The 27,104-nt window shown below is 32.1% G+C and overlaps 1 protein-coding gene across 1 annotated transcript in view; it reads right to left on the reverse strand.

Moving 5' to 3' along the window:
• Window positions 1–2,763: 2,763 nt before the first annotated feature.
• Window positions 2,764–27,104, reverse strand: part of LOC148603218 (general transcription and DNA repair factor IIH helicase/translocase subunit XPB-like) — a 32,213-nt gene continuing 7,872 nt past the window's right edge. The window contains exons 8-21 of the mRNA XM_088551887.1: window positions 26,307–26,512; window positions 25,046–25,117; window positions 23,961–24,067; window positions 23,276–23,379; window positions 22,828–22,900; window positions 22,080–22,199; window positions 20,472–20,674; window positions 19,832–19,897; window positions 18,875–19,011; window positions 16,760–16,856; window positions 14,910–15,027; window positions 12,618–12,766; window positions 9,291–9,404; window positions 2,764–4,976 (exon numbers count right to left, since the gene is read on the reverse strand). Coding sequence (XP_088408013.1) covers window positions 4,851–4,976; window positions 9,291–9,404; window positions 12,618–12,766; window positions 14,910–15,027; window positions 16,760–16,856; window positions 18,875–19,011; window positions 19,832–19,897; window positions 20,472–20,674; window positions 22,080–22,199; window positions 22,828–22,900; window positions 23,276–23,379; window positions 23,961–24,067; window positions 25,046–25,117; window positions 26,307–26,512 — 1,692 coding nt within the window. The 3' untranslated portion in view covers window positions 2,764–4,850. The remainder of the gene's footprint in view (window positions 4,977–9,290; window positions 9,405–12,617; window positions 12,767–14,909; window positions 15,028–16,759; window positions 16,857–18,874; window positions 19,012–19,831; window positions 19,898–20,471; window positions 20,675–22,079; window positions 22,200–22,827; window positions 22,901–23,275; window positions 23,380–23,960; window positions 24,068–25,045; window positions 25,118–26,306; window positions 26,513–27,104) is intronic.

Genomic DNA, 27,104 nt, shown 5'->3' on the forward strand with positions numbered 1-27,104 from the left:
CTGTTACTGTGATTATACAGAGACTTTCTTTTTAAAGCGGGGATACTGTCAAATAAGCTTCTGAGACATCAGCATGTTGTCTAAAATGATCTTTTCATCATTACTTAAGTGTAATCGTCATCATTACAGCATTACTTTAGTGTCATTGTCATCTTTAGATCAATACTTAAGTGTTATTGTAATCATAACAGCATTACTTTAGTGTTACTACCATCATCACAGCATTACTTTAATGTTATTGTAATCATAACTGCATTACTTTAGTGCTACTGCCATCATCACAGCATTACTTTAGTGTTATTGTAATAATAACAGCATTTCTTTAGTGTTATTGCTATCATTACAGCATTACTTTAGTGTTATCGCTATCATTACAGCATTACTTTAGGGTTATTGTAATCATAACAACATTTCTTTAGTGTTACTGTCATCATCACAGCATTACTTTAGTGTTATTGTAATCATAACAGCATTTCTTTAGTGTTATTGCTATCATTACAGCATTACTTTAGTGTTATTGCTATCATTACAGCATTTCTTTAGTGTTATTGCTATCATTACAGCATTTCTTTAGTGTTATTGCTATCATCACAGCATTACTTTAATGTTATTGTAATCATACCAGCATTTTAGTGTTATTGCTATCATTACAGCACTACTTTATTGTTATTGCTATCATTATAGCATTACTTTAGTGTTATTGCTATCATTACAACATTACTTTAGTGTTATTGCTATCATCACAGCATTACTTTAGTGTTACAAATGTATTGTAATCATAACAACATTACTTTAGTGTTATTGCTATCATCACAGCATTACTTTAGTGTTGTTGCTATCATCACAGCATTACTTTAGTGTTATTGTAATCATGACAGCATTACTTTAGTGTTATTGTTATCATTACAACATTACTTTAGTGTTATTGCTATCATTACAGCATTACTTTAGTGTTATTGCTATCATTACAACATTACTTTAGTGTTATTGTCATCATCACAGCATTACTTTAGTGTTATTGAAATCATAACAGCATTACTTTAGTGTTATTGCTATCATTACAACATTACTTTAATGTTATTGCTATCATTACAACATTACTTTAGTGTTATTGTAATCGTAACAGCATTACTTTGGTGTTATTGCTATCATTACAACATTACTTTAGTGTTATTGTCATCATTACAGCATTACTTTAGTGTTATTGCTATCATTACAACATTACTTTAGTGTTATTGTCATCATCACAGCATTACTTTAGTGTTATTGAAATCATAACAGCATTACTTTAGTGTTATTGCTATCATTACAACATTACTTTAGTGTTATTGCTATCATTACAACATTACTTTAGTGTTATTGTAATCGTAATAGCATTACTTTAGTGTTATTGCCATCATTACAGCATTACTTTAGTGTTATTGTCATCATTACAGCATTACTTTAGTGTTATTGCTATCATTACAGCATTACTTTAGTGTTATTGCTATCATGACAGCATTACTTTAGTGTTTTTTTCATCATAACAGCATTACTTTAGTGTTATTGCTATCATTACAACATTACTTTAGTGTTATTGCTATCATTACAACATTACTTTAGTGTTATTGTAATCATAACAACATTACTTTAGTGTTATTGCTATCATTACAGCATTACTTTAGTGTTATTGCTATCATGACAGCATTACTTTAGTGTTTTTTTTTCATCATTACAGCATTACTTTAGTGTTATTGCTATCAATACAGCATTACTTTAGTGTTATTGTAATCATCACTATTTGATTGACTATTATGTTCATGTCTTACCAGATTTTACACTCACTTGGTTTGTGACAGGTGCTGCTGGTGTAGCAGATCATTCTTATCCTTCCGGGGCACCTAATATGACTTACAGACTTCATAATGCAAGTATTTTAGGGGTTTTTGTATGTGCTGTCGTAGTTTTATACAAATAATTGTGTTTTATTTTGCTATCTATACTGTATATATTGATTCTTGTTGGTTCCTGTTCAAATGTTTTGGTCATGTACTAGGATTTTGATATCTCTAATCTGATTCTACAGTATTTTTGCACTTTTCAGAAAATTTTTATCAAAATCTTTTGAATGGTTCAGGTGGATTCGTAAAAAGTAAAGAATCAATTTAGATTATCTCACTTTGCATTGAACAATAAAATGTTTCGCAAGACACAGCCTTATTCCTATATGGTCGACGACAAATCCTCTAAAATCAATCCAAACCTTTGTAGCCCCTTATTCCTACTTGGCTCAAGTCAAAGCCATAACTTCCTGTAGTATTATGACACCTTGTATTAAATCTTATTTGAGATCCATTCATTGTTATGTTTGTTTTCATACCTTTTTTTGGCTCATTTTGTGTCCCTTAGTCTAAAACAGTTTAGGCCATAACCCCCACAATCAATACCAACTTTCCTTTTGTGATATAAAACATTGATATAAAATTTTGTAATGATCAACCAACTATAAAAAAAATATTTAAGTTATCGCATGAAAACCAAGTGTCTTCAGACTACGACACAGACAACAACAACATGGACAACAATAACAACAGTACCATAACATTATACAACCGCGATTTTTTTGCAGTTGTATAAAAATGACTCCTTTATACCAACTAAACATTGTTTATGGCTGTATAATAAAAATCCCTTGTATATTTGTTTTCATTCACTCCCTTCCACTGTTAGGAAGCTTTTGTTGAAGAAATTTCAGGTTTTATTTAAATACTTGAAGAAAAGACATTTGTTCACAAAGATGACCATTTATTCTTAAACTAATTCATATGACACCATAACAAACATCCACAATAGTTGATCTAAGCAACTTACATTTACTCATACATGTTATTACTTCAGCAACATAAGGCTCTATTTCCATTAATATAATGAATCAACTATACATGTATTATGAATTAAACTAGTTTCTCTCTTTGTACCTAGATCAATTATCATGTTATGTATTTAAGCACCAGTATAAAAAAAAATCATTACACTGAAAACTGTACTAATGTGATTCATGGTGCAGGAAAAAAAAACAAATAAACAATTCATATTTTTACTTAATTATAGTTCTCTCATTATGCAGATCTGTATTTGACAAAACTTACATTCCTCTCTTAATTAAATCAACCAAATTCAGTAAGACAACTCTTACAAAGTGTAAATATCATATACAACTTATAAAATTTACCTCATCAGTGCAAAAACAGAATGACAAACTATGACTACTCATGAATGAGAAACAATAAAATGCTTTGCAGAAAGCAGCATAATACAACTGCAGTGGTCGAACCCTGAACAGTCGTCACAATATTAGTTTTTGACACACTTAAGCATAGGGACTTATAATTTATTATGGACACAACAAATGGTTTGGACACTACTGCATAAAATTTGAAATTCAAATAAAAATCGTCAAAAGCAGACTAAAAATAAAAAAGTTGATTTTTTGGAGTGTGACCCCTTTGACCTCTTACAACTAGACAACAATAAGAGATATTTGAAATCTGCTAATTATTAAATTAGGTACACAATAAAAAAGGAATTATCAGAATCAGAAGAAAAACAAATATTCTATACTCGGCGTCACATAAATAACATACCGTTAAAATTTGAATAAAAATATTTTCTACGACTTTATTGACACCTACCGTCGTTTAAATTGTCTTAAATGACTTGCTCATTCGTTTAGCCAAACGGCTTCTCCCTAAACATTGAATCGTTAAATTCCGGTCGGATTTTAATTCTAGGTGCCAATATTTACATTGTAAAAAGTTGGCCATGTTTACAGTGATCGGGTTGCTGGGAGATGTTGTTTACGTTTAAATGGTTTGTCCAAAAACCGAAGAACCCAGAATGCATTTCGACTTTATTTCGGATATCTTGGATTTATTTTACGCGAACAACATACAATACCGAGAAGTTAATCAAGCAGACAATTGTCACCGGAGTTCGACAGGAACTTACGAACTTCGTTTGTAAACAAATCGTCCCGTAGAAACCAACATGGCGAATATTAGTATGGGATTTTCCCGTAAGGATTTGTTACGCATGATTTAAGCTAAAAGCGACTTGTTCGGGGAGAAGCCGTTTGGCTAAACGAATGAGCAAGTCATTTAAGACAATTTAAACGACAGTAGGTCTCAATAAAGTCGTAGAAAATATTTTTATTCAAATTTTAACAGTATGTTATTTATGTGACGCCGAGTATACATGGTTTTTCATAAAGCACATACATTTTTGTACTTTTTCTCTTTTTGGCCCTTTTTTCTAATAAGGTAGGGGCCACAAAATCGAAATTAAATGTGTACCTTTCTTTAGTAGTTAGTAAAATCATGGTCAAACACAACTAAAGTTATTACATGAAAACCAAGTGTCTAAGGACAACACTAGCACCATACCTGAATTTACAAATTTTTTTTGCAGTTGTATAAAAAGTGATTTTTTGCCTATTAGACATGCATGAATCATCTGACTTCTATAAAGACTGTAATGGCACATTGACAGATTCAACACTCATTTTACTGTAAGTATGGACTTCAGTGAAACCAGTCTAAGTGACTTTCCAAGGAGAGCCAAAAGACAGACGGTCTGTATGAATAGGTTCACTTCTCATAGAATGCAGTTCAGAAGTACATTTTATGCATAGTCAATGAATGCAGTGGTTTGCCTAATAAGTTTGAATGTAATGGCATTAGAATTTTAATGTCATTCCAGAACACTGTTTCAACACCTTTTCAAAATAATGTTTAAACCTACTTTGAGTTCATAAACATCAATGAAAACCATCACTTCCCTAATTGTTAAGAAACAAATCACTGTTTCACAAATCATTTTCTAAACTTTTTAAACAATGGATGATTGTGTGCATCTTTGCCTTTCCTCGATCTATATTCCATATAGAGCCTATCATCTGCTCCTGACATAGAACTCATACTACCAGCTTTTTTCATAACCTACAATGAAACAATACATACATTACATCAATGAAAACATAGAATTCAGTTCTAATGTTATTAATTTAATTCACATATATTTAAAGTTATGGTTACAAAATATTGATCATAATAAAATCACAACTTTTGGTATTCTATGCACATGTTTCAAGGAGTATCTTCTCATAAGCATCATTATAACTGAATACTGTGAAAGTACTTTTAATTCTTGGATACCAATTTTCGTGGATGAGGGAAGAAGCGCAAGTTCATTAATTCTTGAATTCGTGGTTTTGAAGTTTACAGTACACACATCAATGGAAATCTACAATTTCATTGGGAACCAAATTTCATGGTTTGGCCTACCCACGGAAACCACAAAAATTGGTACACTGTGAACTAAAAGTTCTTTCGAAGTACTCAGGAAGTTCAACATCCAAATGTAAATTGTATTCATGAAGAAGGGAATCAATAACAAAATATAGAAACTGGAAGCCAAATCCAACACCAAGAAGTTCTTCCACATATCAATGGCATTTTACTAAGTGAAAATTTCAAGTTGTCAAAGCCTCATTATCAATGCCCTCACCTATATTTCATACTTTAATCCGAAAAAAGGGGGGGGCTGGGATTTTTTTTTTTAAATCAAGTTATTCCAAATATGAACAAAAATAATTTTTTACTCAGGCATGAACAGAAAAAAATTTTATGATTAAATATTCCTCCTATTACTTAATACTGTAGATTTTCAAATACAAATTTTAACTCCTGCTGCTGCTGACAAAAAAAATAAAATCTCAGGCCCCCCTTCTGGAAGAAAATAGTCTGTGCCTTAGTAACAGCACATGATATACATGTATACCAGCAGCACATGAAAATGAGATCGATACTCCATGATAACAAACATAATTCTAAACAATTTAACAAATAATAAGAGCTTCATGGAGTGCAGCATGATACAACCACAGTTGTCATACCCTGAATCTGCTTAATCAGACACAGCAAAAATTTCCCTAAAACAATGGCGTATTTAATCTTTAAAAAATGAAACTATAGGGAAATCAGTGTTAAAAATATAATGTCTCCCTTCCCCTGAAGTATTAGTTTTAATTACTCAGTACATCAAAAGGCCAATTACAGTTAAGATTGTCCACTTGGCAGTACATTATGACACTCTAACTAGGATCAATCTGACACATAAAAGAATTGCTGGTATTTAATCTATCAGCTTGAGTACTGATCATTAATATTGAAAGAAATCACACAGCATTACACATTCCAATCCATTAAGAATTTGATCACACATCTTTCCCACATAGGATAAGGCCTAGAATTGTGCATATTCATGATATGTAAGTAAAGCGTGTTGTTAATCCTAATTTATTAATATATTCTTTTTATTTCTATTTATTAATCAAAATAATATCAAAAGATCATGCTACCAGTTGATCTAAATACCCTTGCAATTATTTATTTTTATGCATGTCATGGTTCAATGATCATCAATGTGAAGTTCCTTTTTATTTCTGGATTCTTTTTTCATTCAAGTTCATGTACATTGTTTACAAGGACATTTTCAGGTGTGATTTGTTCTAACATTTACATGAAGTTTTAACAAAGCAAAAATATAACTTGCTATTTCCATCTCAAATTGTAAATAAAGCATTCATGAATATTTTTCAAGTTAAAATCTATAAAATGCATTTTCCCCTATGTTGGTCCCTAGTTTGCAAATGGTCACAGCAATAACTCTAAAATCAGTATCAAACTTCTTTTTATGATTGGAACCTTGTTATAAGATCTTATAAAAATCAACCAAAACTTAAGTTATCTATGAAAACCAAGTGTCTATGGATAATGGCAACAATGACACAGACAACAGTACCATACCACTATACAGCAATAAATTTACTTAAAAAACAATTAAATTCCTTATCAAACCTTAAACAACAAAATGCTTTGACAAGATTTTGACCAGAAATTAAGTAACCACTGAATTTTAGAGTTCAAAGTTAGACATTCAAAAATCAGCTTATATAAAACTGAACAAAATTATTTCGGATCACCATTTTGGCATTGATTCCTATATTACAACCCTTGTAATTCATCAAAAGTTAATATATCATCAAAGGAAAGGCATCTCTTAGTACAATTTCATGCAAAGGCATACACTGTAACTCAAGATATTGCAAAAAAAAACAACAACAAAACCAAACTGAAATGTGTTGGTTTTTGGCTCCTTTTCATGCCCTAAATCCTTCATGGATATTGTAAACTACTCTAAAATTAATACAGCTTGTTGATGTGAAACATTGTGACACAATTGCATAGATGTCCATATAGTTTTTCAGTTAAGCTTTAATTAAATTTCTAAGCAGTAATGGTTATTGCCTCAAAAACTAACCCAAACCTTTCTGAGGTATGGAATCTTACCTAGTGCATTATCATACAGATCTACATGTTTCACTTGTTCTATTGGTTCTATTGTTGGAAAACAATTGAATCGCCGACAATTGGACTCAGGGTTTTTTTCCAGGATTTTGAAAGCTTCAGTCACTTTCATGTGAGAAAATGAGGACCATTTTAATGGTATATTTTTTAAAAGTATGATAGTACTTGCATCTGACAAAAGAAATTTCAGAATCATCTGTTATTTACAGCACTTTGTAAAGACATTAAATAAAACTTAAATGTACACGTACATTGTACATTGCATATGAATAAAGCACATAATTTTTTTTCCATTGTCATGCAAGCAAGCATGTTTTCCAGAGAATCCAAATAGCATGCCTGAGATTTAATTAAAAAAGAAACTCCCTAGCTTTTAAGAATCATCAAAAATAGAAATCCCTTTACACTCTTATGTATACATTAATCAGGGACATACAATTGTACATTCCTGGCATAGTTTTAAATGTACATGTATTTCATATAAAAAATGCTGTTTACTGCATTACCAGCCTTTGTAGAAACACAAAAATACATCTAGCACAGTATAGATATAGAACTGCCTGAACATGCACCAGTGCTACATTGGACAGATATAAATATTTTCAAATAGGTATTTCCCTACTGTTGGCTCATGAGATACTATTTTTAACACAATTTTCAACTGTCCTTTTGGGAACCAGATCGAGTAAATGACAAATTCATGTCATTATTTTTCAGTTATCTTTAGTATTGGTCCCTGAAGAATTAACTGATAGCATAAATGATATCTTCAAATATTGCTGACATGCTACTACAAAATGTAGTGACACCGGTGCAGGGTAGTGACCAAATTACCAACATATAGTTTACACTAAAGTTTGATGTACAAAAACAAATGATAAATTACTTTTTAGGTCATTTTGAGACAAAGTTAATGAGAAGTAAAGAAATTTTCAAGGCAACAATTGTTACCAGCATTTGAACTTTCACGCTTGAGTGGTCAGAGACCAACATTTACTCCAAGTGCGGTGCCTGATTAGTGTAATTGGTGAATTAGGAAATTGTTTACTCAAAATGTTGACACCTGTTGAGAGTTGTAATTAGGTTGGGGTAATTAAATTGTCAATTTTGCCACTTGAACCAATGTTGGGCTTACAGCTCTTAATGTTTTTTTGTAATTTCAAAGATTTCAGATGACGAAATGAGATTCAATTATTTCCGTCATTCTGGAAAGTCCTTCATCATCGGCGAAAATGACGAGCGCTATAAAAATCACTGTTGGCCTTTTTCAGTCATATCATAGAGATTCATATTTCAGTTATGTAGTTAAGTAGCAGTCTTTAAAAAAAAGGTGATTATGCTTGTCAAAAACCTAACAAATTCACTATTATTTCTTGTTCAGAAACAGCTATAGACCACATAACCAGTCTTAGTTTTTCATAGGGGTGTTGCACTTTTAAGATAAAATTTATATAGATTGTACATGAAATTCTCCTTACCTGAGAACCAGAGTCTCCTATCCCTAATTATTCCACCTACATGAGAAAATTTCCTTACCCAAGAACCAGATTCTCATTCCCCTCATTTTTTCATCAGTATGATAAATTTTCCTTACCTGAGAACCAGATTCTCATTCCGCTCATTTTTTCGTCTGTGTGACAAATTCTCCTTATATGAGAAACAGATTTTCCTACCCTTCATTCTTTCATCTGCATGACATAGTTTCCTTACCAGAGAACCAGATTCTCCTACCCTTTATTCTTCCACCTGTGTGACAAAATCTCCTTACCTAAGAACCAGATTCTCCTACCCCTTATTCTTCCATCTGTGTGACAAATTCTCCTTACCTGAGAACCATAGTCTCCTACTCCTTATTCTTCCACCTGTGTGACAAATTCTCCTTACCTGAGAACCAGATTCTCCTACTCCTCTTTCTTCCTCTGCATCTTGTTCTGTGGTTGCTAAAACTTTCTGTAACAACTGAACCTGCTCATCTTTGGTGGAATATCCTAGATTTTCCTAAAGGAAGAAAGTAAAAGGTTTGAGTTACTTTGTTAAACTTAAGAGTGCACCGGAAGTCACCCAAAAGATTCATAAGGCCTGACTATCAATTCCAGTAAACATATCATTAAATGAACAACTTTGCCTCAGTAAAGTCAATGGTGTTTAAAGACTCTATCCAATATCTATCCCTTCTTATTTCAATACATATATTTCATGTTTTGAAACTTTCCATCACGTAGCAGTGCATAAAATCTGAACTCCTGAACAAATTCAGCCTGTTTTCTTTTAAAAAATAATTTCCATATCAAATCCTCCTTTTACTAACCGGTTACTTACTACCATTTCCTTCAAGTTTTACATGTATATTTAAATATTGTAATGAGACTTTGATATAATATTCTTATTACTAGTAGATATTAAGTAGCAGTCTTTGTAAAAATCTGACAAGACGTGACTCATGCATGCCAAAAACCCACTTAATCCGCTTTTATTTCTTATTCAGCAACAATTACAGAAAGCACAAGCAGTCTTAGTTGGTCGTTCCACAAACTCCAAAGGCAGATCCAGAGGTGATGCAGTGGGTTAGCATCCCCCTGTTTTTATTGGAAAATTTGTTATTTTCATGTGTAAAATTGACACAAAATGGCAAATAATGTCCTAGAACCCCCATTTTTATGAGAAAACCAGGCAGGCACCCCTCCTTTTCAAAATGTCAGGATCCACCCCTGCTTTCCACTATTACCTAAAAATTATCGGTTTTGTAATTTTGTAATTACCATTCATTAATCATGTATAGTTTTGTTCTTAGATAAAATCCATTATTTCATACAATAAAATGACATATTTATGTGTTTGTCAATTTCGGTAAAACAAAATAAATTATTTGGTGTGGTTTTTTTTGCCATGATACCAATTTACATATTAATAATTATAGATTAGATTTTTTTTTAAATGAGTTCTGTCACTGTCGCCTTTTGATTGGTCTTTATTCTGTCATCTTTTATGAGAAAAATATCTATAATGACAACATATCTAATGCTTTGACAAATGATGAATAAATGTAATTTAATTTACACGAAATAATAAATGATACCTAACCAAAACAGGATACAAAGAATGAATATTTCATATTATAATAATGCCTTGCAATTTTTTGGTTTGGTTTGGGATGCAGTTATATAGAAAACTAGTTATTGTATTATAAAACATGAATGTCTTTTTCCACAGTTTAAAATCTAGAAAATAACTCATCTGATTAGTTTTTAATTATGTTTCAAACTACAGTGGCACCTGACTGAATCAAAACCTGAATAAAAAGAGAACATGTCCTTTTATATCAGGTTAAATGTATTTTGAACCTGGGTTTACCGAATACCATTCTCGATTGAACCATCTCTACAGTTTAAATCCAAATTGGTTTGAATGGTTTTACAGTGTATTGCAAGGGCATGATATCAATTTAAAACAAAGCCATTAACCTCTTATTCGGTCTGTAATTGTAATTTTTTTTAAAATCTCCTGATTTTCACAATAGATTGATTAAATTGCAATGTTATGTCCAATCCAATTGTTTATAGGTAAGTTAATCAAATTTAATATTGTTTGAAATTAAGCGCATTTAATAAAACAAATAAAAATTTGTACTATTATCTTGTATTTGGCACTTAAAATTAAATTTGTACTGATACTTTGTACTTTGCACTTAACTTAAATCACTTATAATTATCTGCATATTCAAATTTACACCAATACTACAAAACCTTAGATGGAGTTTGGCTTACAGGCCACTAGCCACTAATTATAAAGCCATGGGCCAACAGAATTCCCTTCCTAATGTTCCCCCTTCCCTCTTAAAGACAATTTTTTTAAAACTTATACATATATAAGATTTACTATGTGTGTAGTTTAGCACGTCTGCCTGTTTGCCAAGTATATAATTGCAACCCCTAACCCAGTAAAATTGTGTATGAAATTAGCACATTGCACAATGATCGTTCTTAATTTGGTAGATTTCAGTGGGAGATGAATGCAAGGTTTTGTAAAAAATTAAAAACTGAACACAGAAAAGACTATCGTTACATAAAAATATTGCATTTTGTAGACCAAAAAAGCATGGCATCTTTTGCCGGTTTTTCTACACCAGGAATCACTGCCACCACCAGCTGTGTCAGAACTGTATAAGGACTGGTACTTAATTGAAGTCTTACATTAGCATTTTGATTCATTTTTACTTTTCAAAATCAGAAAGTCAATGCTAGTGCTGTTTTCTTATTCACAAATTTTCTTTTTGCTTTTGTACTGCTAAATTCATGATAAAATCAAATCTGTGTAATTCTGTTGATCATAAAGACTGTAATTGAACTATTTACAATTAAAAACTTCTAACAAAGTTCTGTTATTTAAATACATGTAAAAATTACTTCAACAAATGAAATTCAAGAAACCAGCATTTTGTAGAATGAAAGAATGACAAACAAAAATAAAATAATGGTCTCAATGTTTCTAAAGTTTTTTCAAACAAAGATAAAACTCGAAAAACTATGAACAATGCTGAATAATTTAATACCCCCTCACTCCCCTATTGATAACATGCACCTTTTGACCTCCATATAGATTTTGATTAAGATCATAGATAGAAGGATTACAATGGGAACATGTCCAAAAAATTCTGTGAAAGTTTCATTCCATTCCATTCACTGGTGTAGGAGGTAAAACGAATAAGAGATGGGTCCCCCTGCTTAACATAATGAAGTATGGACGGAAGGATGGATGGATGGATGACAGACTCTCCTATCACTTTATACCACTTTGCAGGTATAATAATTGTTTCAATGTTTCTAAAGTTTTTATTTTAGGTAAAACACAAGTAAATAAATCTTTGTGTTACCTGTTCCATTTTAGGCCAGTTTGATAGTGACTAACCTGTTCAATTCTAACCAGCTTGGTTATGACTTACCTATTCAATTCTAACCAGCATGGTTATGACTTACCTGTTCCATTCCAGCCAGTTTGGTTATGACTTACCTGTTCCATTCCAGCTAGTTTGGTTTTGACTTGCCTGTTCCATTTCAGCTAGTTTGGTTTTGACATACCTGTTCCATTCCAGTTAGTTTGGTTTTGACTTGCCTGTTCCATTCCAGCTAGTTTGGTTTTGACTTGCCTGTTCCATTTCAGCTAGTTTGGTTTTGACGTACCTGTTCCATTCCAGTTAGTTTGGTTTTGACATACCTGTTCCATTCCAGCTAATTTGGTAATGACTTTGTAACTGTAACCCTGGTTAACAAGAAACCTTTGTCTCTTCAAGGAGTAATGCATCTCTAATGTGTCTTGGGAAACCAGTGTGTAGAAAAAGGCATTGTACTCCTCTGCTATGGCTCCTGGTAAAACAAATAGAAATTTTAATTACCATGGGAAAGATTAACACACCCATTTTTTTAAACTGAGACTGGGAATGATAAACAGATAAGAAGTACTTACATCAATAGTTTCAAATTCTTTCAGGTAATGAAAGCATTGAATCCTAGAGGACAAAGTTTTCATAACGGTACTACATACAAATTTAAGATATAACGTAAGAAGCACGGAGAGCCGGGTTTAGTCTGACAGGAAGTTACATCATGTGGAACTCTTCAGGATTTCTGGATTTAAAGTAGCCAAAATGACCCACTAGTTCTGAATGTAAGTACAGAGTAAGCTAGTTTCGTAACTTATTTACTACAAAAAGGTTTAAATGATCCTTCATAATTATTGAATTCAGATATTTTTTTACTTTCCAATGTGTGTTACTTTTCTTTATAAAGACTACTGTTAAACTTTTATTATACAGAAGTTACAATATGGAACAACTTTGCCCACAGACAAGTCCTAAGTCTATGAGAACCTTGTTGGCCTCTCCATCTTAAAACTTTGTCCTCTAACACGCCTGCCTCATATTACTATAATACAGCCAGTTGGTCGCAAATTAGGCTACTCCACCATAATTTTTTGTCCTTTAACAAGCCTGCCTCATATTACTATAATACAGCTTTTAATTTTTCTGGTGCCAAATTTTGCTATTTGCTCTCTGAATAAGGGCATTAAATTTTCCCAGTCTTTATTTTTTGCATCTTCAGAATAAATTAAAAAAAAAAAATATGTAAAACAACTTAAATTTGGCCATCTACTATCTTAGTGATTCCCAAAATATAGCGAAAATTAAAACCTTACGATAAATTTCCCGCTATACAGTAACTAACATAACTATCAGTGCTCCAGAGTTTGACAATTTTCCTGCACTTCGCGCATAAAATCTATCATCAAAATTAACTTAATAAAAAATAGAAATCAACAAGAATATTCACAAATATAACATGCACTTGTAATGGTAACAGAATTTTTTATCACCAATAATGGTGAGTATGCTTTAACATTACAAATGGTACCAATGTGCAAAGGAACTCAGTTTTATTTAAACTAAGACCTTAACATTTGATTTACACTAAATCTCCAAGTGGTATTGCATTTGTTAAGTGTAAGTTTTTTGTAAGAATCAAGTAAAATGGGAAAAATCAGAATCCTGCATGTCACAACCCCACCGATCTCATAATATAATTTCATTCAAGGATGCTTTCCCTATTTGAAAAGACCATTATTTGATCTTTGCAACACCAGATTTGCTCTGAAGTTTTCAATTGAATGTTAAAAAAATGAGATTTTCGACAGAGTTACCTACTCTTGAAATGTTGATTTTCAGTGCATTTCAAAATAATACGAAAAATCTTGTCTATATTCCTTGAATCTGATGGTGCACGCGCAAATAGTCAAATGGTGGGTTTTTTATTTCATGTTTCACCCACTGCCTGATTCTTAAAGACTCAGACACTTAAAATTCACAAAGGAACCATTCTGCAGAACAGAACATAGTCCTTATTCTAATTCTTCATTCCAATTATAAATCTTTCTTGCTAGTATAATTTGTAAAATGAAAATGAAAATTAAAAATAATGTGAGCAAGCTCACAAGAAGAGTACTCCCCCCTCCCCACTCCAAATGAAGTTTAATATTAAACCATTAGGTTGAATTTTGGAGTCCTCTGGCAATAAATATGTAGATGTTCACATCTAAGATATGTGGACAGAGAAAGGGATGGGAAGACAGGCATGCAGGGTTATATGCCCCAAACTTTGTTTGAGGTGGGGAGGTGAGGGGTACCAAAACAGATGAACAGATAAGGTGGCTGCAGTATATAGACCCCTCTAATAAACTGCATAGACTATAAGACACACTGTTGTTAAATTTCAGGATAAACCTCTCCCTCACTGTGCCTACCTTTCTGACCTCTCAGAATGTGCCCCATTCTCAGTGCCTACCTTTCTTAGCTCTCAAAATACACCTCTCTCTCACTGTGCCTACCATTCTTAGCTCAGAGGATACACCTCTCCCTCACTGTGCCTACCTTTCATAGCTCCGAGGATACACCTCTCCATCTCTGTACCAACCTTCCTTAGCCTTGAGGATAAACCTCTACCTCTTTGTGCCTACCTTTCTTAGCTCTGAGGATACGCCCCATTCTCTGTGCCTCCTGTCTTCTAGATCCACCATGAGCTGAGACCTGTATCAATACATTGGCTTCAGGAAGGTCAAATGATGTATCAGCTACCTGTAAAGTAAACATCAGGTGCAAAATTCATAAATAATGGCCAATAATTGCACCAAACAGAGAGGTATTTCTTTTTACATACATTCAAAAAAGAAAATTAAACCAACATAAAGTTACACATACTAAATAGCCCGAAAACACATACTTGTGTAATTCCTTATAAAAGTCTTAATATTTATCTACTGAATATCAATTCCTTCAAAGCCCTGTATCATACTTTATCAAACTTTAACTAGAAGCTATTGAAAAATACAGTTAAAGTTAGGACTAAAAACAAGTTGTGTTTCCTGATCAACCCTTCCCCAAACCCCTGCCTCTTAACTCTTCTATTCCATCTTCCAAAATTTAAAAAAACTGACACTGACTAGTGGGTCCTGTTTTCCATCACAAGCTCCATCAGTTGACTAATTTTATTTGTGATATGCTGGTGTCTGAATAGGTAATTATTTACAGCAGTTTTTGTTGATCAAAATATGAATTAATTTGAGGTAAATACTGTAATCTGATTGGTTAAAATTATTTTGTTATATCTCAGTGGATAAAAAATATCGACATGCCCTTATTCAGTTAAATTCAGAGTAGTGTAAATCATTTAAAAAAATGAACTTGAGTGTTGGAAGTGCAGCAAGGGGATTCAAACCTAGTCAAGAAACCATATTAACAGAGGCAGATTTGTTGTGTCTGCGAGTTCTTCAAAAAAAGTAGTGCCAATTCTCAATTTGAAAAGCTTATTTTGCAATCCAACTCAATTAAAATATGCCTTTTACATTTTAAAAAATATGAAATAAATACCTAACCTACTGTAACTTAACTGTGTGAGTGTAATTTACTATCCTAGTGGTTTTTGTACTTCATTATATGTTATAGCACCTTTGCTGCAAAAATACATGCATTAAGTCCACAAATAAAGTTAACTTTTTATTAGAGTAATTTTGATGTTCCAAAAAGTATAGATGTTAGTTTCTTTGATGTTAAAGTCTCTCTCTCTCTCTCTCTCTCTCTCTCTCTCTCTCTCTCTCTCTCTCGATCTGATCTTTCATTCTCATTCTCGAAACTACTAACTCCTCCCACAATATTCTCCTTAATCTAGTAATCACATTCCATATGATGTAAACATGTTGTGTCAGCTTAACTAATTTGTAACAGCTATAAAATTATTTGTCATGAATGAATCTAATAGTTAGATAGTAAATGAACGAATTCTACTAGTGGTCAGTGCAATATATCTTAGTACGTGTATGTATTATTGCAAGTTACTGTTAAGTACTTTAGAAAACATTAATCATTAACCAGTTTGTTATCGTATTATAAACCACAGCATCTTCTCATTTAACACTTCCAAATTATAATGACAGTTTCAATATCGTGTCTCAGTCGTTTATCAATGAATTATGCTAAGGATTAAGTTAGAATTAGATTCTTTCCTGTCTGTTTTGCTATACTCTGCAAATGTACTGATTAGACTTTAGTTTTACATAAACATTGTAACCAACAAGTTGTGTTGTTATAAACTCAAATACATCACAGATACTGTGGGAAACTTAATCTTGTTTCTTATACCAATAAGACTAAATATTACTGATAACAGTACTTTCTAAACTAATACATAACATAACCGACCCTTTCATGGCCTTATCACATTTCAACCAATCAGGCTTGCTGCAATATAGATAACTGATATCCCTATCAATCCCTAAAACTTTTCTATAGAATGTATTTAAGTTTACCATACCTTTGACACAAAGATGGTGTTAACTTTCGGATTGTGTACAAAGTTCTGTAAAATTTGCATCCTCTCTCCTTGTGATGTTGGCCCATACAAATACGGTCTGAAATATTCATTTAAAGTCATAAAATTCTATTCTGCTAAGAAAGAAATAAAGAATATCATTTGCACATCAGTCAGTTTCAATACTCTACTACACAAATTATTGAAATATAAACCTTTTCAATTAATATCAAATTAACTACCACATTTAACTCTTATAAGTACTCAATAAAAGTTTTAATGCATACATACAATGTATATGTGATACTAGACACACCTCAGGCATCCATTACTGGGGATTTAAGTCTTGCAAAAAAAAAAAAAAAAAAAAAAAAAAACGTGTCATATCCTAAGTGATTGATATCACATTAATAACATTGAAATATATCTAGTTACTAAAATATGTGATAACACAAACTAATTAAAATTAGACCTGTCAATTGTTCCATTCAATCACTGCATATAGGATATAACAGTACTCCATTTTACTTTCTTCTCAGATGACCTTCCTGATCAGCCAATCAGATTTCATCTTGCATGATTTTTAAAGCATAATTCGATTGGAAAAACCCAAGGATTCTAAAAATGTCATCAGAACAGAAAGAAGAATGAAGTGTTGTTAGATCCTAGATGCAGTGACTGAATGGAACCATGGATAAGTCTAATTTTAACAAGATGTAACTTATTTCTTAGGCAAGCTTCCTCGTATGGATGCCTCAAATTATAGAGTGATATATGAAAAAGAAACAATATCACATTAATCAATCAATCAATCAATACATTTGATTATTTTACACCAGGCATTAGTGAAGCTAATAAGAGCCAATTTGTGTGAAAATGAGTACTGGTACAAAAGAATACCTAACATTACTTATGACAAGTATATTTGCATGTGAACTGTAAAGGTTTAGATATACTGGGTAATATATCGCTTGACTTTCATTGGAAATCATATTACATTTGAGTGTTTGAATGCATGTGAATAATAAATAAGCGAAAAATATGAATATTTATTCGTCTGCGATGGCATTTGGGTGTCTTTTCCTCTCAGTAGTAGTGCTACAGTCCCTAAACCAATCTGTGCAACGATTTGATGCATCAATGACCACTGACTGATTGATTAATGACAGATCGATAACTGTTGACCAGTAACCGATCAGATTGCGTTTTGTTATGTAAAATGATAGATGATCTATTAAAAATAAAACAAATGTAAAATAAAAGTATAAATTGATACTTTAATCTACTACATTATGATTATATGTGTAAAATTAACAAATAAAACAACAGAATCTCCAAAATATATTGACCACTCTGCGGTCAAGTGATACAATCACTGGTTATATGGATTGGTTTGGCAGATCAATGATGGATTGTTGATCGATGACTGACCACAATTTTTGTTGCACTGACCGATTCAGGTACTGCATTTGGCTCTGATGAGGCCAAAAATCAGCACCTAAGTTTTATTTGCCAAATACACATCATTTCTGACTTTACACACCAAGATAACAATACGAATAAAAATGTTATTTTTCTTGATTTTCACCCACACTTATTAAAAAATACTTTGACTTTCCACACAATTTTGATTTAATACTTTTAACTCAATAATTAAACAATAAATTTCTTGATCCTTTTCAGTATTCCCTGGTCAACCACAGGGATATGGATTCTTATCCCACGTCAAGTGGAACAATCAATCTACAGGATTACCTGGCATATTTCACTTCAGGGCATCATTTCACAAAGCACTCGTAAGACTTACATACAAGAAAATCCACAACAAACCAATGGGACTTACGTGTACATAAGTCTTAAATATGCCTTGAGAAACAAAGCCCAGTAGAATACTGTGAAAGCACTATTGTTTGTGGGGCACCAATTTTCGCGGTTTTTGTGGGTATGCCAAAACACAAAATTTGATTCCCCACAAAAAGGAGATTTCCATTGATGTGAATACTGAAAACCTGAGTTTCTTTTCTAATCCACGAAAATTTGTATCCATGAATTTAAGTACTTTCACAGTATTAATTTATATGATAACATGTATATTTGCAAGTACTTTACTACACTTACTTGTTAAGTTTAATGGCATAACTTTTTAAGGCAAATACATTGTCAGAGAAAACAATAATCTTGTCGTTTCTTCGCTCGTGGTACTTGATCAAGAATTGACAGGCACGGAATTTGTTAGGATTCACAACTGCTAATAACTGAAATTTTAGGTAACCAGATTACAAACATTAAATAAAACAAGAATGGATATGGTGAATTTGTCAAAGAAACAATGACCCCACCGGGATGAAAAATGTCAGCTCATGGCCACCCATAGGTCTTCAATGAATGATAAGGAGACTCTTACACCACAGGGCAGGTTGGCTATTATTGATAATGATTAATTTCCTAAGCACTTGCCTCAAAATAACAAATAAGAAAAAAAGATTACTGCTATCATACATGTAAAAACACAACACAAATGTTGTGAAACTAGACAAAATGCATTCATGGGACACAAGTCTCCCAAAATAAAACATCAATGACTCATAGTTCCGACACAGGTAAAAAGGAAACAAAAGTGTAACCAAGACAACGGACACAGTACTACCAATTATTCTAGAGCTGTATACCAAATATCAAATCATTCCAATAAGTGCTCCACAAAGTTTAACTGACAAAGTTTGTGGTACAAATATATGAACTCTACCCACTTACAAGCAGTAGCCTATGGAACGCCCAATACCTTACAGACATACATGCAGGCCTTAGTTCCACAAAAACTTATCAGAGTAAAAATGATTTCAACTTATGACATCACAATCAAAAACAGCACTGAGACAAAATAACTTACCATAAATTTTACACTTACAAGTTTTTGTGAAAAGGTCAGCAGGTGCACAACTATGACTTTGTGTCATGCTTAACTTTAAAATACATATATGAACTACACAATAAGTATTACAATATCACATGTATTTTTCATTACATAAAGTATACTGCAAGTAATTTTGAATATATAATCATAAAAATTTTTACCAATTTCTTCATAGATTTTGTATTGAGATACTCTCTGTAAAATTCTGGATTCATGGGGCACCAAACCTATAATTAAAAGAAACTTGTAGTTAGGTATACCCCACTAATACAGAAAGTTGAAATTGGATAACACCTAAAACTGCTTACAATGTATGCTCCATCTGTATAAAGTCACAAACTGAATTTGAAATCAATCCATCCATTGAGAGATGAGACAAAAATTTTCTCAATCATTTCTTCCTCTGCTAGCTATTTCTACATACTATGAGTTAATCTCATTTTTAATACTTATTTTCAAAGGTGAAATATCGTTTGTTTTTTTTTTTGCAAGATATGAAATTTCAGTTGTAAAATCCTAAAAACACAATGATTGGCGAAAAATATAAATATAATAATATGATTTTTCACTATAAAACAACCTTCAGTTTTCTTCTGTATCAAATAGCTATGTCTTTATCACAATAATCAAAATTATTTTCCACTGATAAATATTTGGTATTTTGTTGTTTCAGAATTATGTATGTTTCCATCCTTTAGCATAAATATAATAAAAATTGACCTTAGCACACAAGTTTTCGCAGTATATCTATTTGTTCTGCTACAGCAATGGTCAAAAAACAATACAAAAACAATTATGAACCTCAGCACACTGGACTCTGGCAATATATCCATTGTTCTGTAGCTCCATCCAGTTAGCCTCATATAATTTTGGTCCAATCAGAAAGTTGAGATCTGCTATCTTGTCGTCTTCTCTGACAAGTGTGGCTGTCAGCCCCAATTTAGTGTGAGCATTCACTATGGTTAGGACTTTTCTGAACATTTTGGCAGGAATAGTCTGAACTTCTGTAAAAAAAAAAAACTTGAGATTTAATCTTCCATCAGCAAACTTTTTCTTTTTTCTGATATAAGAGACACTGAAATTATTAGAATGATCAAAATAAACCAAGCTTATAAAATACAATAAATGTATTAATAGTGGATTCTGTCAAGCAAACATATTTGCAGGTATCATTTTTTGCCCTTTCAAAAATGATAAGCAACATATTGTGTTAAAAATCAATTTTGCCAGTCCTATTTTTCACACTTGTAAGTTCCTAGCGAAAAAATTAATACTTTTACAATGTACAGAGATGATTTCACAATGAACAACAGGTAAGCAAAAATTGGCAAAATCTAAAGTCAATAAATTGTAAAATAAAAAATAATTATGGTAAAATAAGGATTACAAAAACAGAAATCTGCCAAAATGTGGAGGAAAATCATCAGTATATAACGATAGTATGTCCTTATGAGACAAAAATGAAATACTACAGAGAAACCTGTCTAAACTGACCTTTGGACTTTTATTGTTCAGTTTAGACAGGTATTTTGTTAATCAAGGTTCAAAATACATGTAAAGGGACATTGAAAAGTGTCCAGTGTGGACAGGTGTTTGGATTATTCAAGATTGGGATTAGACAAGCTTAACTGTACTAGAGAAGATTGGAAATGCATTGCACATACAACTGAATTGAGGGTTATCCAACTACTTTTGTAAATGACTATGCCATAGTAAACAAGTTTAAATATATTGTTGCAAGAAAAAGGCTGAATAAAACTATAAACAAATACACCTGTTCCCCTGCCCAGAAATAATATCTGGTCAAAATATCTACAAAGTCGTCAAACAGGAAGTTCATGCAGAGCCAGTCAGAAAGCTAATTCCATGATAAGGCATACTTATATAAAGCTTCTGTTGAAATAACAAGTCACTGTGAAAAGTATTTGCCACGAAAACTGTAACAAAAAGTTGTGGATGGATAAACTGACAGACAAATGGATTGACACCACAATCACTATATACCTCCCACAAACAAGAGCTTTGTAAAAGCTTGTAAATAAGGATAGATTATCAGAGAAGTCCTATATATGTAACATGAATGGCTCAAAATCTTTTTGTTGGAAGTCAAATGTTAGTACAAACATATCCATTCCTCATAAGCAAAGCCCTAAAATTATACTACAGTATTTTACGGACTATAAGTCGATGTGGAATATAAGTTGAATTGCCTAATATTGACCAAAACCAACGAAAAAACATAGAATTTGCCAGAAAGTCAAGGGTCAGATGTGTGCATTTTGAGATTGATTGCTGTTTTTTTCTTGAAAAAATCCTTATATACATGTAAGTCGAAGTGGATGATAAGTCAAGGCTGGCCATTTCTTGAAAAAAAATATCGACTTATAGTCCAGAAAATTTGGTACAAACCATCTAGTAACATAATTCCCCATTCCTGGCTTTGCATCCATTCCATGACTCTTTCTGCTTCCCAGGATCTCTTCATAGAATGGGCCAGCATAGAGTAGGTACTTATACATATTGAACAACCTGAATAATCAAAAATATACAGCTGTGTTCAGAAGAAATCTATCCCCAGGTGACCATCAATAGGTCACACACAGCACAAACCCCCCCTAAATATCAGTGCCATAATTGACCAATTTGTGATTTTTATCCCATGGCTCAATTGACACTATACTACTGTCTAGTGGGAAATATTCACAAGTTCTAACATTTGCTACTGGTATATTTGTGAGATTTTGGGAATCACAAATTAATAAAAGCTTGTCAAATTTAAGTTCAGATATTTTACTTATAATTTCCATTCCATTCAATCTGAAGACACAAAATATAAAGACTATAAACATTGGATATTTGTTTATGAAATTTGATGAAATTAATTGACTTGAGAAACAAGCTGCTAGTCTGGAGGTACAGTGAAAAAAATATTCAACTTCAATGGACATACATGTATGCACCTAAGGTAGTTAACTGGAAAATTGACAAGACAGTCTGTGTTATACCAAAAGTATTTAAATTCATATCTAACAGAAAATTAAAATCTCTTTTGCAATTGTCCAGTTAAGGAATTTCATGTCTTGATGGTCATTCAATCCAGGTAAGACTAACTCTATCCCCTAAAGTTACCTGTTTTACTAGCTGTAAATGAACTTACCAATTGGTTTATCCTTGGCATCAGAGGTAAATCTACATATAATACTGTCATCAGCAGTGGACCACATCTTGAACTGATAATACAAACAGAAAACAGTTTAGATCTTGGTAACTGCTTATCAAAATAAAAGTGAGATAATCACATACAGTTAAGCACAAACGTATAGAAAAAATGGCTGAAGAAAAATTGCTAATTATTCATTAGAAAAATCAAGACCTTGTTAAATACAAGTATCTTAATCCTTGCAGTAGTTTTCTTGTGTGTACATGGAGAAAATTGAGGATAAATTCTTAATTAAATAACAAGTTAAAATTGAAAGATATTATATTGTAAAATTATAAAAGCAGAACCATGTCAACCTATGGAAGGGTTTTCATAGTTTGAAAAGGGAGATAATAAGAGGGGAAAAAGGTTTTGTCTCAATTTGTTTCACCAATAAGAAGTTTACCTGTGATCTCCATTGTTCTACAGACACACCAGATGTGGCCAGCACCAGACACCTTTTCCTTACTGTACACGCTGCAGTCACTCCTACCAATGTTTTACCAGCACCTTTAATATGATTCACATTTTTACTTACAAGTTTCATTCACATACATGTATTATGGAGTCAAATAATTTAGCTACACAATAGCTAGACAGAAGACATGCATACAAATATTATCCAATGATTATAAATATATATTTTTGATATTAACTATTGCTTGCCATAAATCTACTTTTAGTTTGAGACCATAACCCATTTTCTTTTTGGTTGAATTTGGTAGAATTAGCTTTATTTTATTTAAGTTATGCTTCTCATAAAATGAAAAAAAAAACAGGAATGGCATGTTACTGAAATACAAATTTCCATTATAGAAAACATTATTCAGGTAGATAATACCTATTAGCTATTACAAGAAGCATATTTTTAGGGCATCCCTCAAATTTTAATAGATACGTATTTTCATCTGGAAAATACTGTAAATGTATCAATTTTCCTGGTATAGTTATTTTTGGTATTTTTTTTATTTTGACTTAGTACAAGTATGTCAATCATACAACCTTCCAGGAAAAAATCTTCAGTATAAAAATTAAAGAACAGATATAATTGGTTAGATCTACCTTACAAGTAAAAATATCAGATTACATACCACAGGGTAGAACAATAACACCAGATCTGGCTCTTCCATTACCGAACATTTTACGGAGACTTTTCTCTTGGTATGGTCTAAGCACTGTAGATGGTTTCAGATCTATGCTGGTTTAGAAATAATATGACAAACTCATGGCAAAAAGGTCTCCATCCAATTAAAAACTGATGGTAGACCAAAGTGAAGGCCAGTAATTTTCTTCATCAAAGGTCCAGGGATTTGTCATGTGTCATTTTTTGCATTGCATATTTTTTTCATTCCCAATATTACTTTATGGACTTAAGTAGTACTCCACCTAGGAATCATGCAAAATGTGATTCATGGTTGGAAAGCCTACATATTTTATTTTCGATATTTTGTTTGAATTGTCATAGTAAACAGAAATTGAAATGTGGTTTTTCATATAACCCACATATATCACATGCATCACATTTTGCAGAATTTGCATAATTCTTACAAAGACTGCTGTTTAATATTTCCATTTTCAATAAAATGAGGTTAAAAGTATCTTGTTTTTAAAGAAGCAAAGTGTATCGGAAGAAACATTTGCCAAGTGTTTCCTCAGTATGTTTTACTAGAGACTAATGGTGACTAACTGAACTATCAGACGTTATGTGAATAGTAATAAAAATATGTTGTAGATAACTTTGGTTCTGACACAATAACATCCAAAAATAGATAATGTCTAAAAGAAAAGATCAGATTTCTAAAGATGAAAATACAGATTAAGTGTCAGTCTGTGTAAGAACCAGGCAGTGATTGAAACACAGTATGAAAAACCCCACCATTTTGAAAGTTTAGTTTAACTATTTGCACCATCAGAATCAAGGAAAAAAGACAAGATTTTCAACATCACTTTGGTAAATTCAGATAATTCAGACAAAGCTTACTTGTCAAATCTAGTTGTTCTTCGGCACTCATGATAATATTTTAGTTATTCATTCTTTCCAATTAGTATCATCGGACCACTTACTTACAATTAGTATCATAGGACCACTTACTTACAATTAGTATCATCGGACCACTTACTTACAATTAGTATCATCGGACCACTTACTTACAATTAGTATCATCGGACCACTTACTTGATATCAGGGTTAATAGTATCATTTTTGAAGTCATACTCAGCCAACAGAGGAAACTCAAGCTCAATACATCTGTTAATTATACATAGAAATATGAAGTAAACATTCGTTACATTGATATTATGAGCAAAATAATTGTAGGATAAGTATATAGAATGTATACATAACCTAATAAGTCCTGAAGAAAACAAGAGGCTCCCAGGAGCCTGAATCGCTCACCTGGTTGATTTTTGCCTTTCAAGGGCAATAAATTAAACAAGAAGTTGTCCAACAATTTTGACTCAAGAAAATTTTGATAGGACTTATCACAAGGATCGATTCAGTAAATGAAAGTCTAAATCTATCATAGTCTTGCAAGACATTGGCTGAAAACTGCAAAAAAAAAAAAAAAAAAAAAAAACTGTCATTTTCCCCTGTCAAGGACAATAACTCCTATAAGAAAGCGTCTGACAAATTTTATGCCTGAAGACTTTTGTAGTCCTAAAAATAAGGATCATTTCAGCTATTGAAGAATTTGGTTAAACCTAACGGTTTTGGAAATATATGCGAAAATACTACTGTCTGACCCCTATGTTCTATTTTTAGTAAAGTGGCCATGTTTTTCGACATCAATTCTATGCAGGATACCCAAAGGAACATTCATACCAAGTTTGGTTCCAATTGGTCAAGTAGTGTCAGAGGAGAAGATTTTTGAAAATAGCAAAAAAACGCCAAAAGAGGGCAATAACTCCAACGTGGCTGTACTGTAAATCAAACAATTATTGTGTGCATTAATATAAATGATTTTGTCATTTAAGTCAAAAATAATTTTAAATTTTGTACTTAAGAAAAAAAATACAGCAATAAATATGCTAAAAGTATCATGAAGTGAGTTTTAATTAGTGCAATTTTTAAAATCATTCCATTTTTCACATTAATAAAATGAATTTGTATGTGTTACCATGCTAGGTATACCCCCACTTATACAAGAGGTCGTTGCGCTCAATTTAAGCCACACACAATATTTGAAATCAATCTGTCTAGCGACAGGCAACATTTTTGTGACAACATGTTTTTCATCATTCCATAAAGTGAAAAATGAAAATTAGCAAAGTCCTGCAAAAGAAAAAGTTAATATGAGACAGCAAGTAAAATGCATACAATGTAAGTTCCATCTACATAAAATCACACACTAAATTTGAAATCAATCCATCCAATTAGAACAGAAATTATTATGAAGAAATTCAGAAAATTTGCAATAATTTCTTAGAGTATAATCTACCTTTTTTGCATTGTTTCTATGTGTTCAGCTTTGACCTCAAATGACACAGTCTTCATATCTTCTGTTTCATCATCTTCTTCTCTGTCCATTTTGTCATAGTAATCAAATATATCAGAGGGCACTGTGGGCTGTTCAGCACTGCCTTCTGTCTGTCCATCTGTAGATGTACTTGGCTGATCTTGATTCCCATTTGCTGGTTTATTGAGCTTGTAAAAATAATCAGTGAAATGTTACTGAAAATATGTACAACCCTGCTGGAGAAGATCAAAGAAATCTTTTAAATTATGTATCGTATTTTGCCAAAATTTGTAAGTTATTTGACCTTGAGGTTAAAGGTCAAGGTCAAAAGTCTACCACTCTGGCATGCAACAATCTACCCTGAGAGGATACACCAACATACCAAATATTAGAAGTCTAAGTCATAAGACAAAAAAATTATGGTCTGGACAAAGTTTGTATGAAAAACGTTCAGAAGAAGAAAAGTCCTTACAGGGGGTGATTTTGGGTGCAGATGAGCAAAAAACAAAGATATGCTACATATTTCTATTTTTGATATGTTTCAGTGGAGAGCACCTACTACACATCCATGCATACATGTAATTAATATCTTCTTGCTCTTGTTAGCAAAACGGGTCTGAATATAGCCTATTTTCGTATATTTCAAATTGTCAAAAATTAAGAATTTTGGTTGCTATGGTAACCAGATCTAAACCAATCTGATTGCTTTGTACTTTATTGTAAATTGTTTTTCATAAGACATACTTCATTAATATAATTATGTAGTTTGACAAATTTCCA

The sequence above is a fragment of the Perna viridis genome, chromosome 11, assembly GCF_037379345.1.
Source record: "Perna viridis isolate PV_CMFRI_1.1 ecotype Kerala chromosome 11, ASM3737934v1, whole genome shotgun sequence".
Taxonomy (NCBI): Eukaryota; Metazoa; Mollusca; class Bivalvia; order Mytilida; family Mytilidae; genus Perna; species Perna viridis.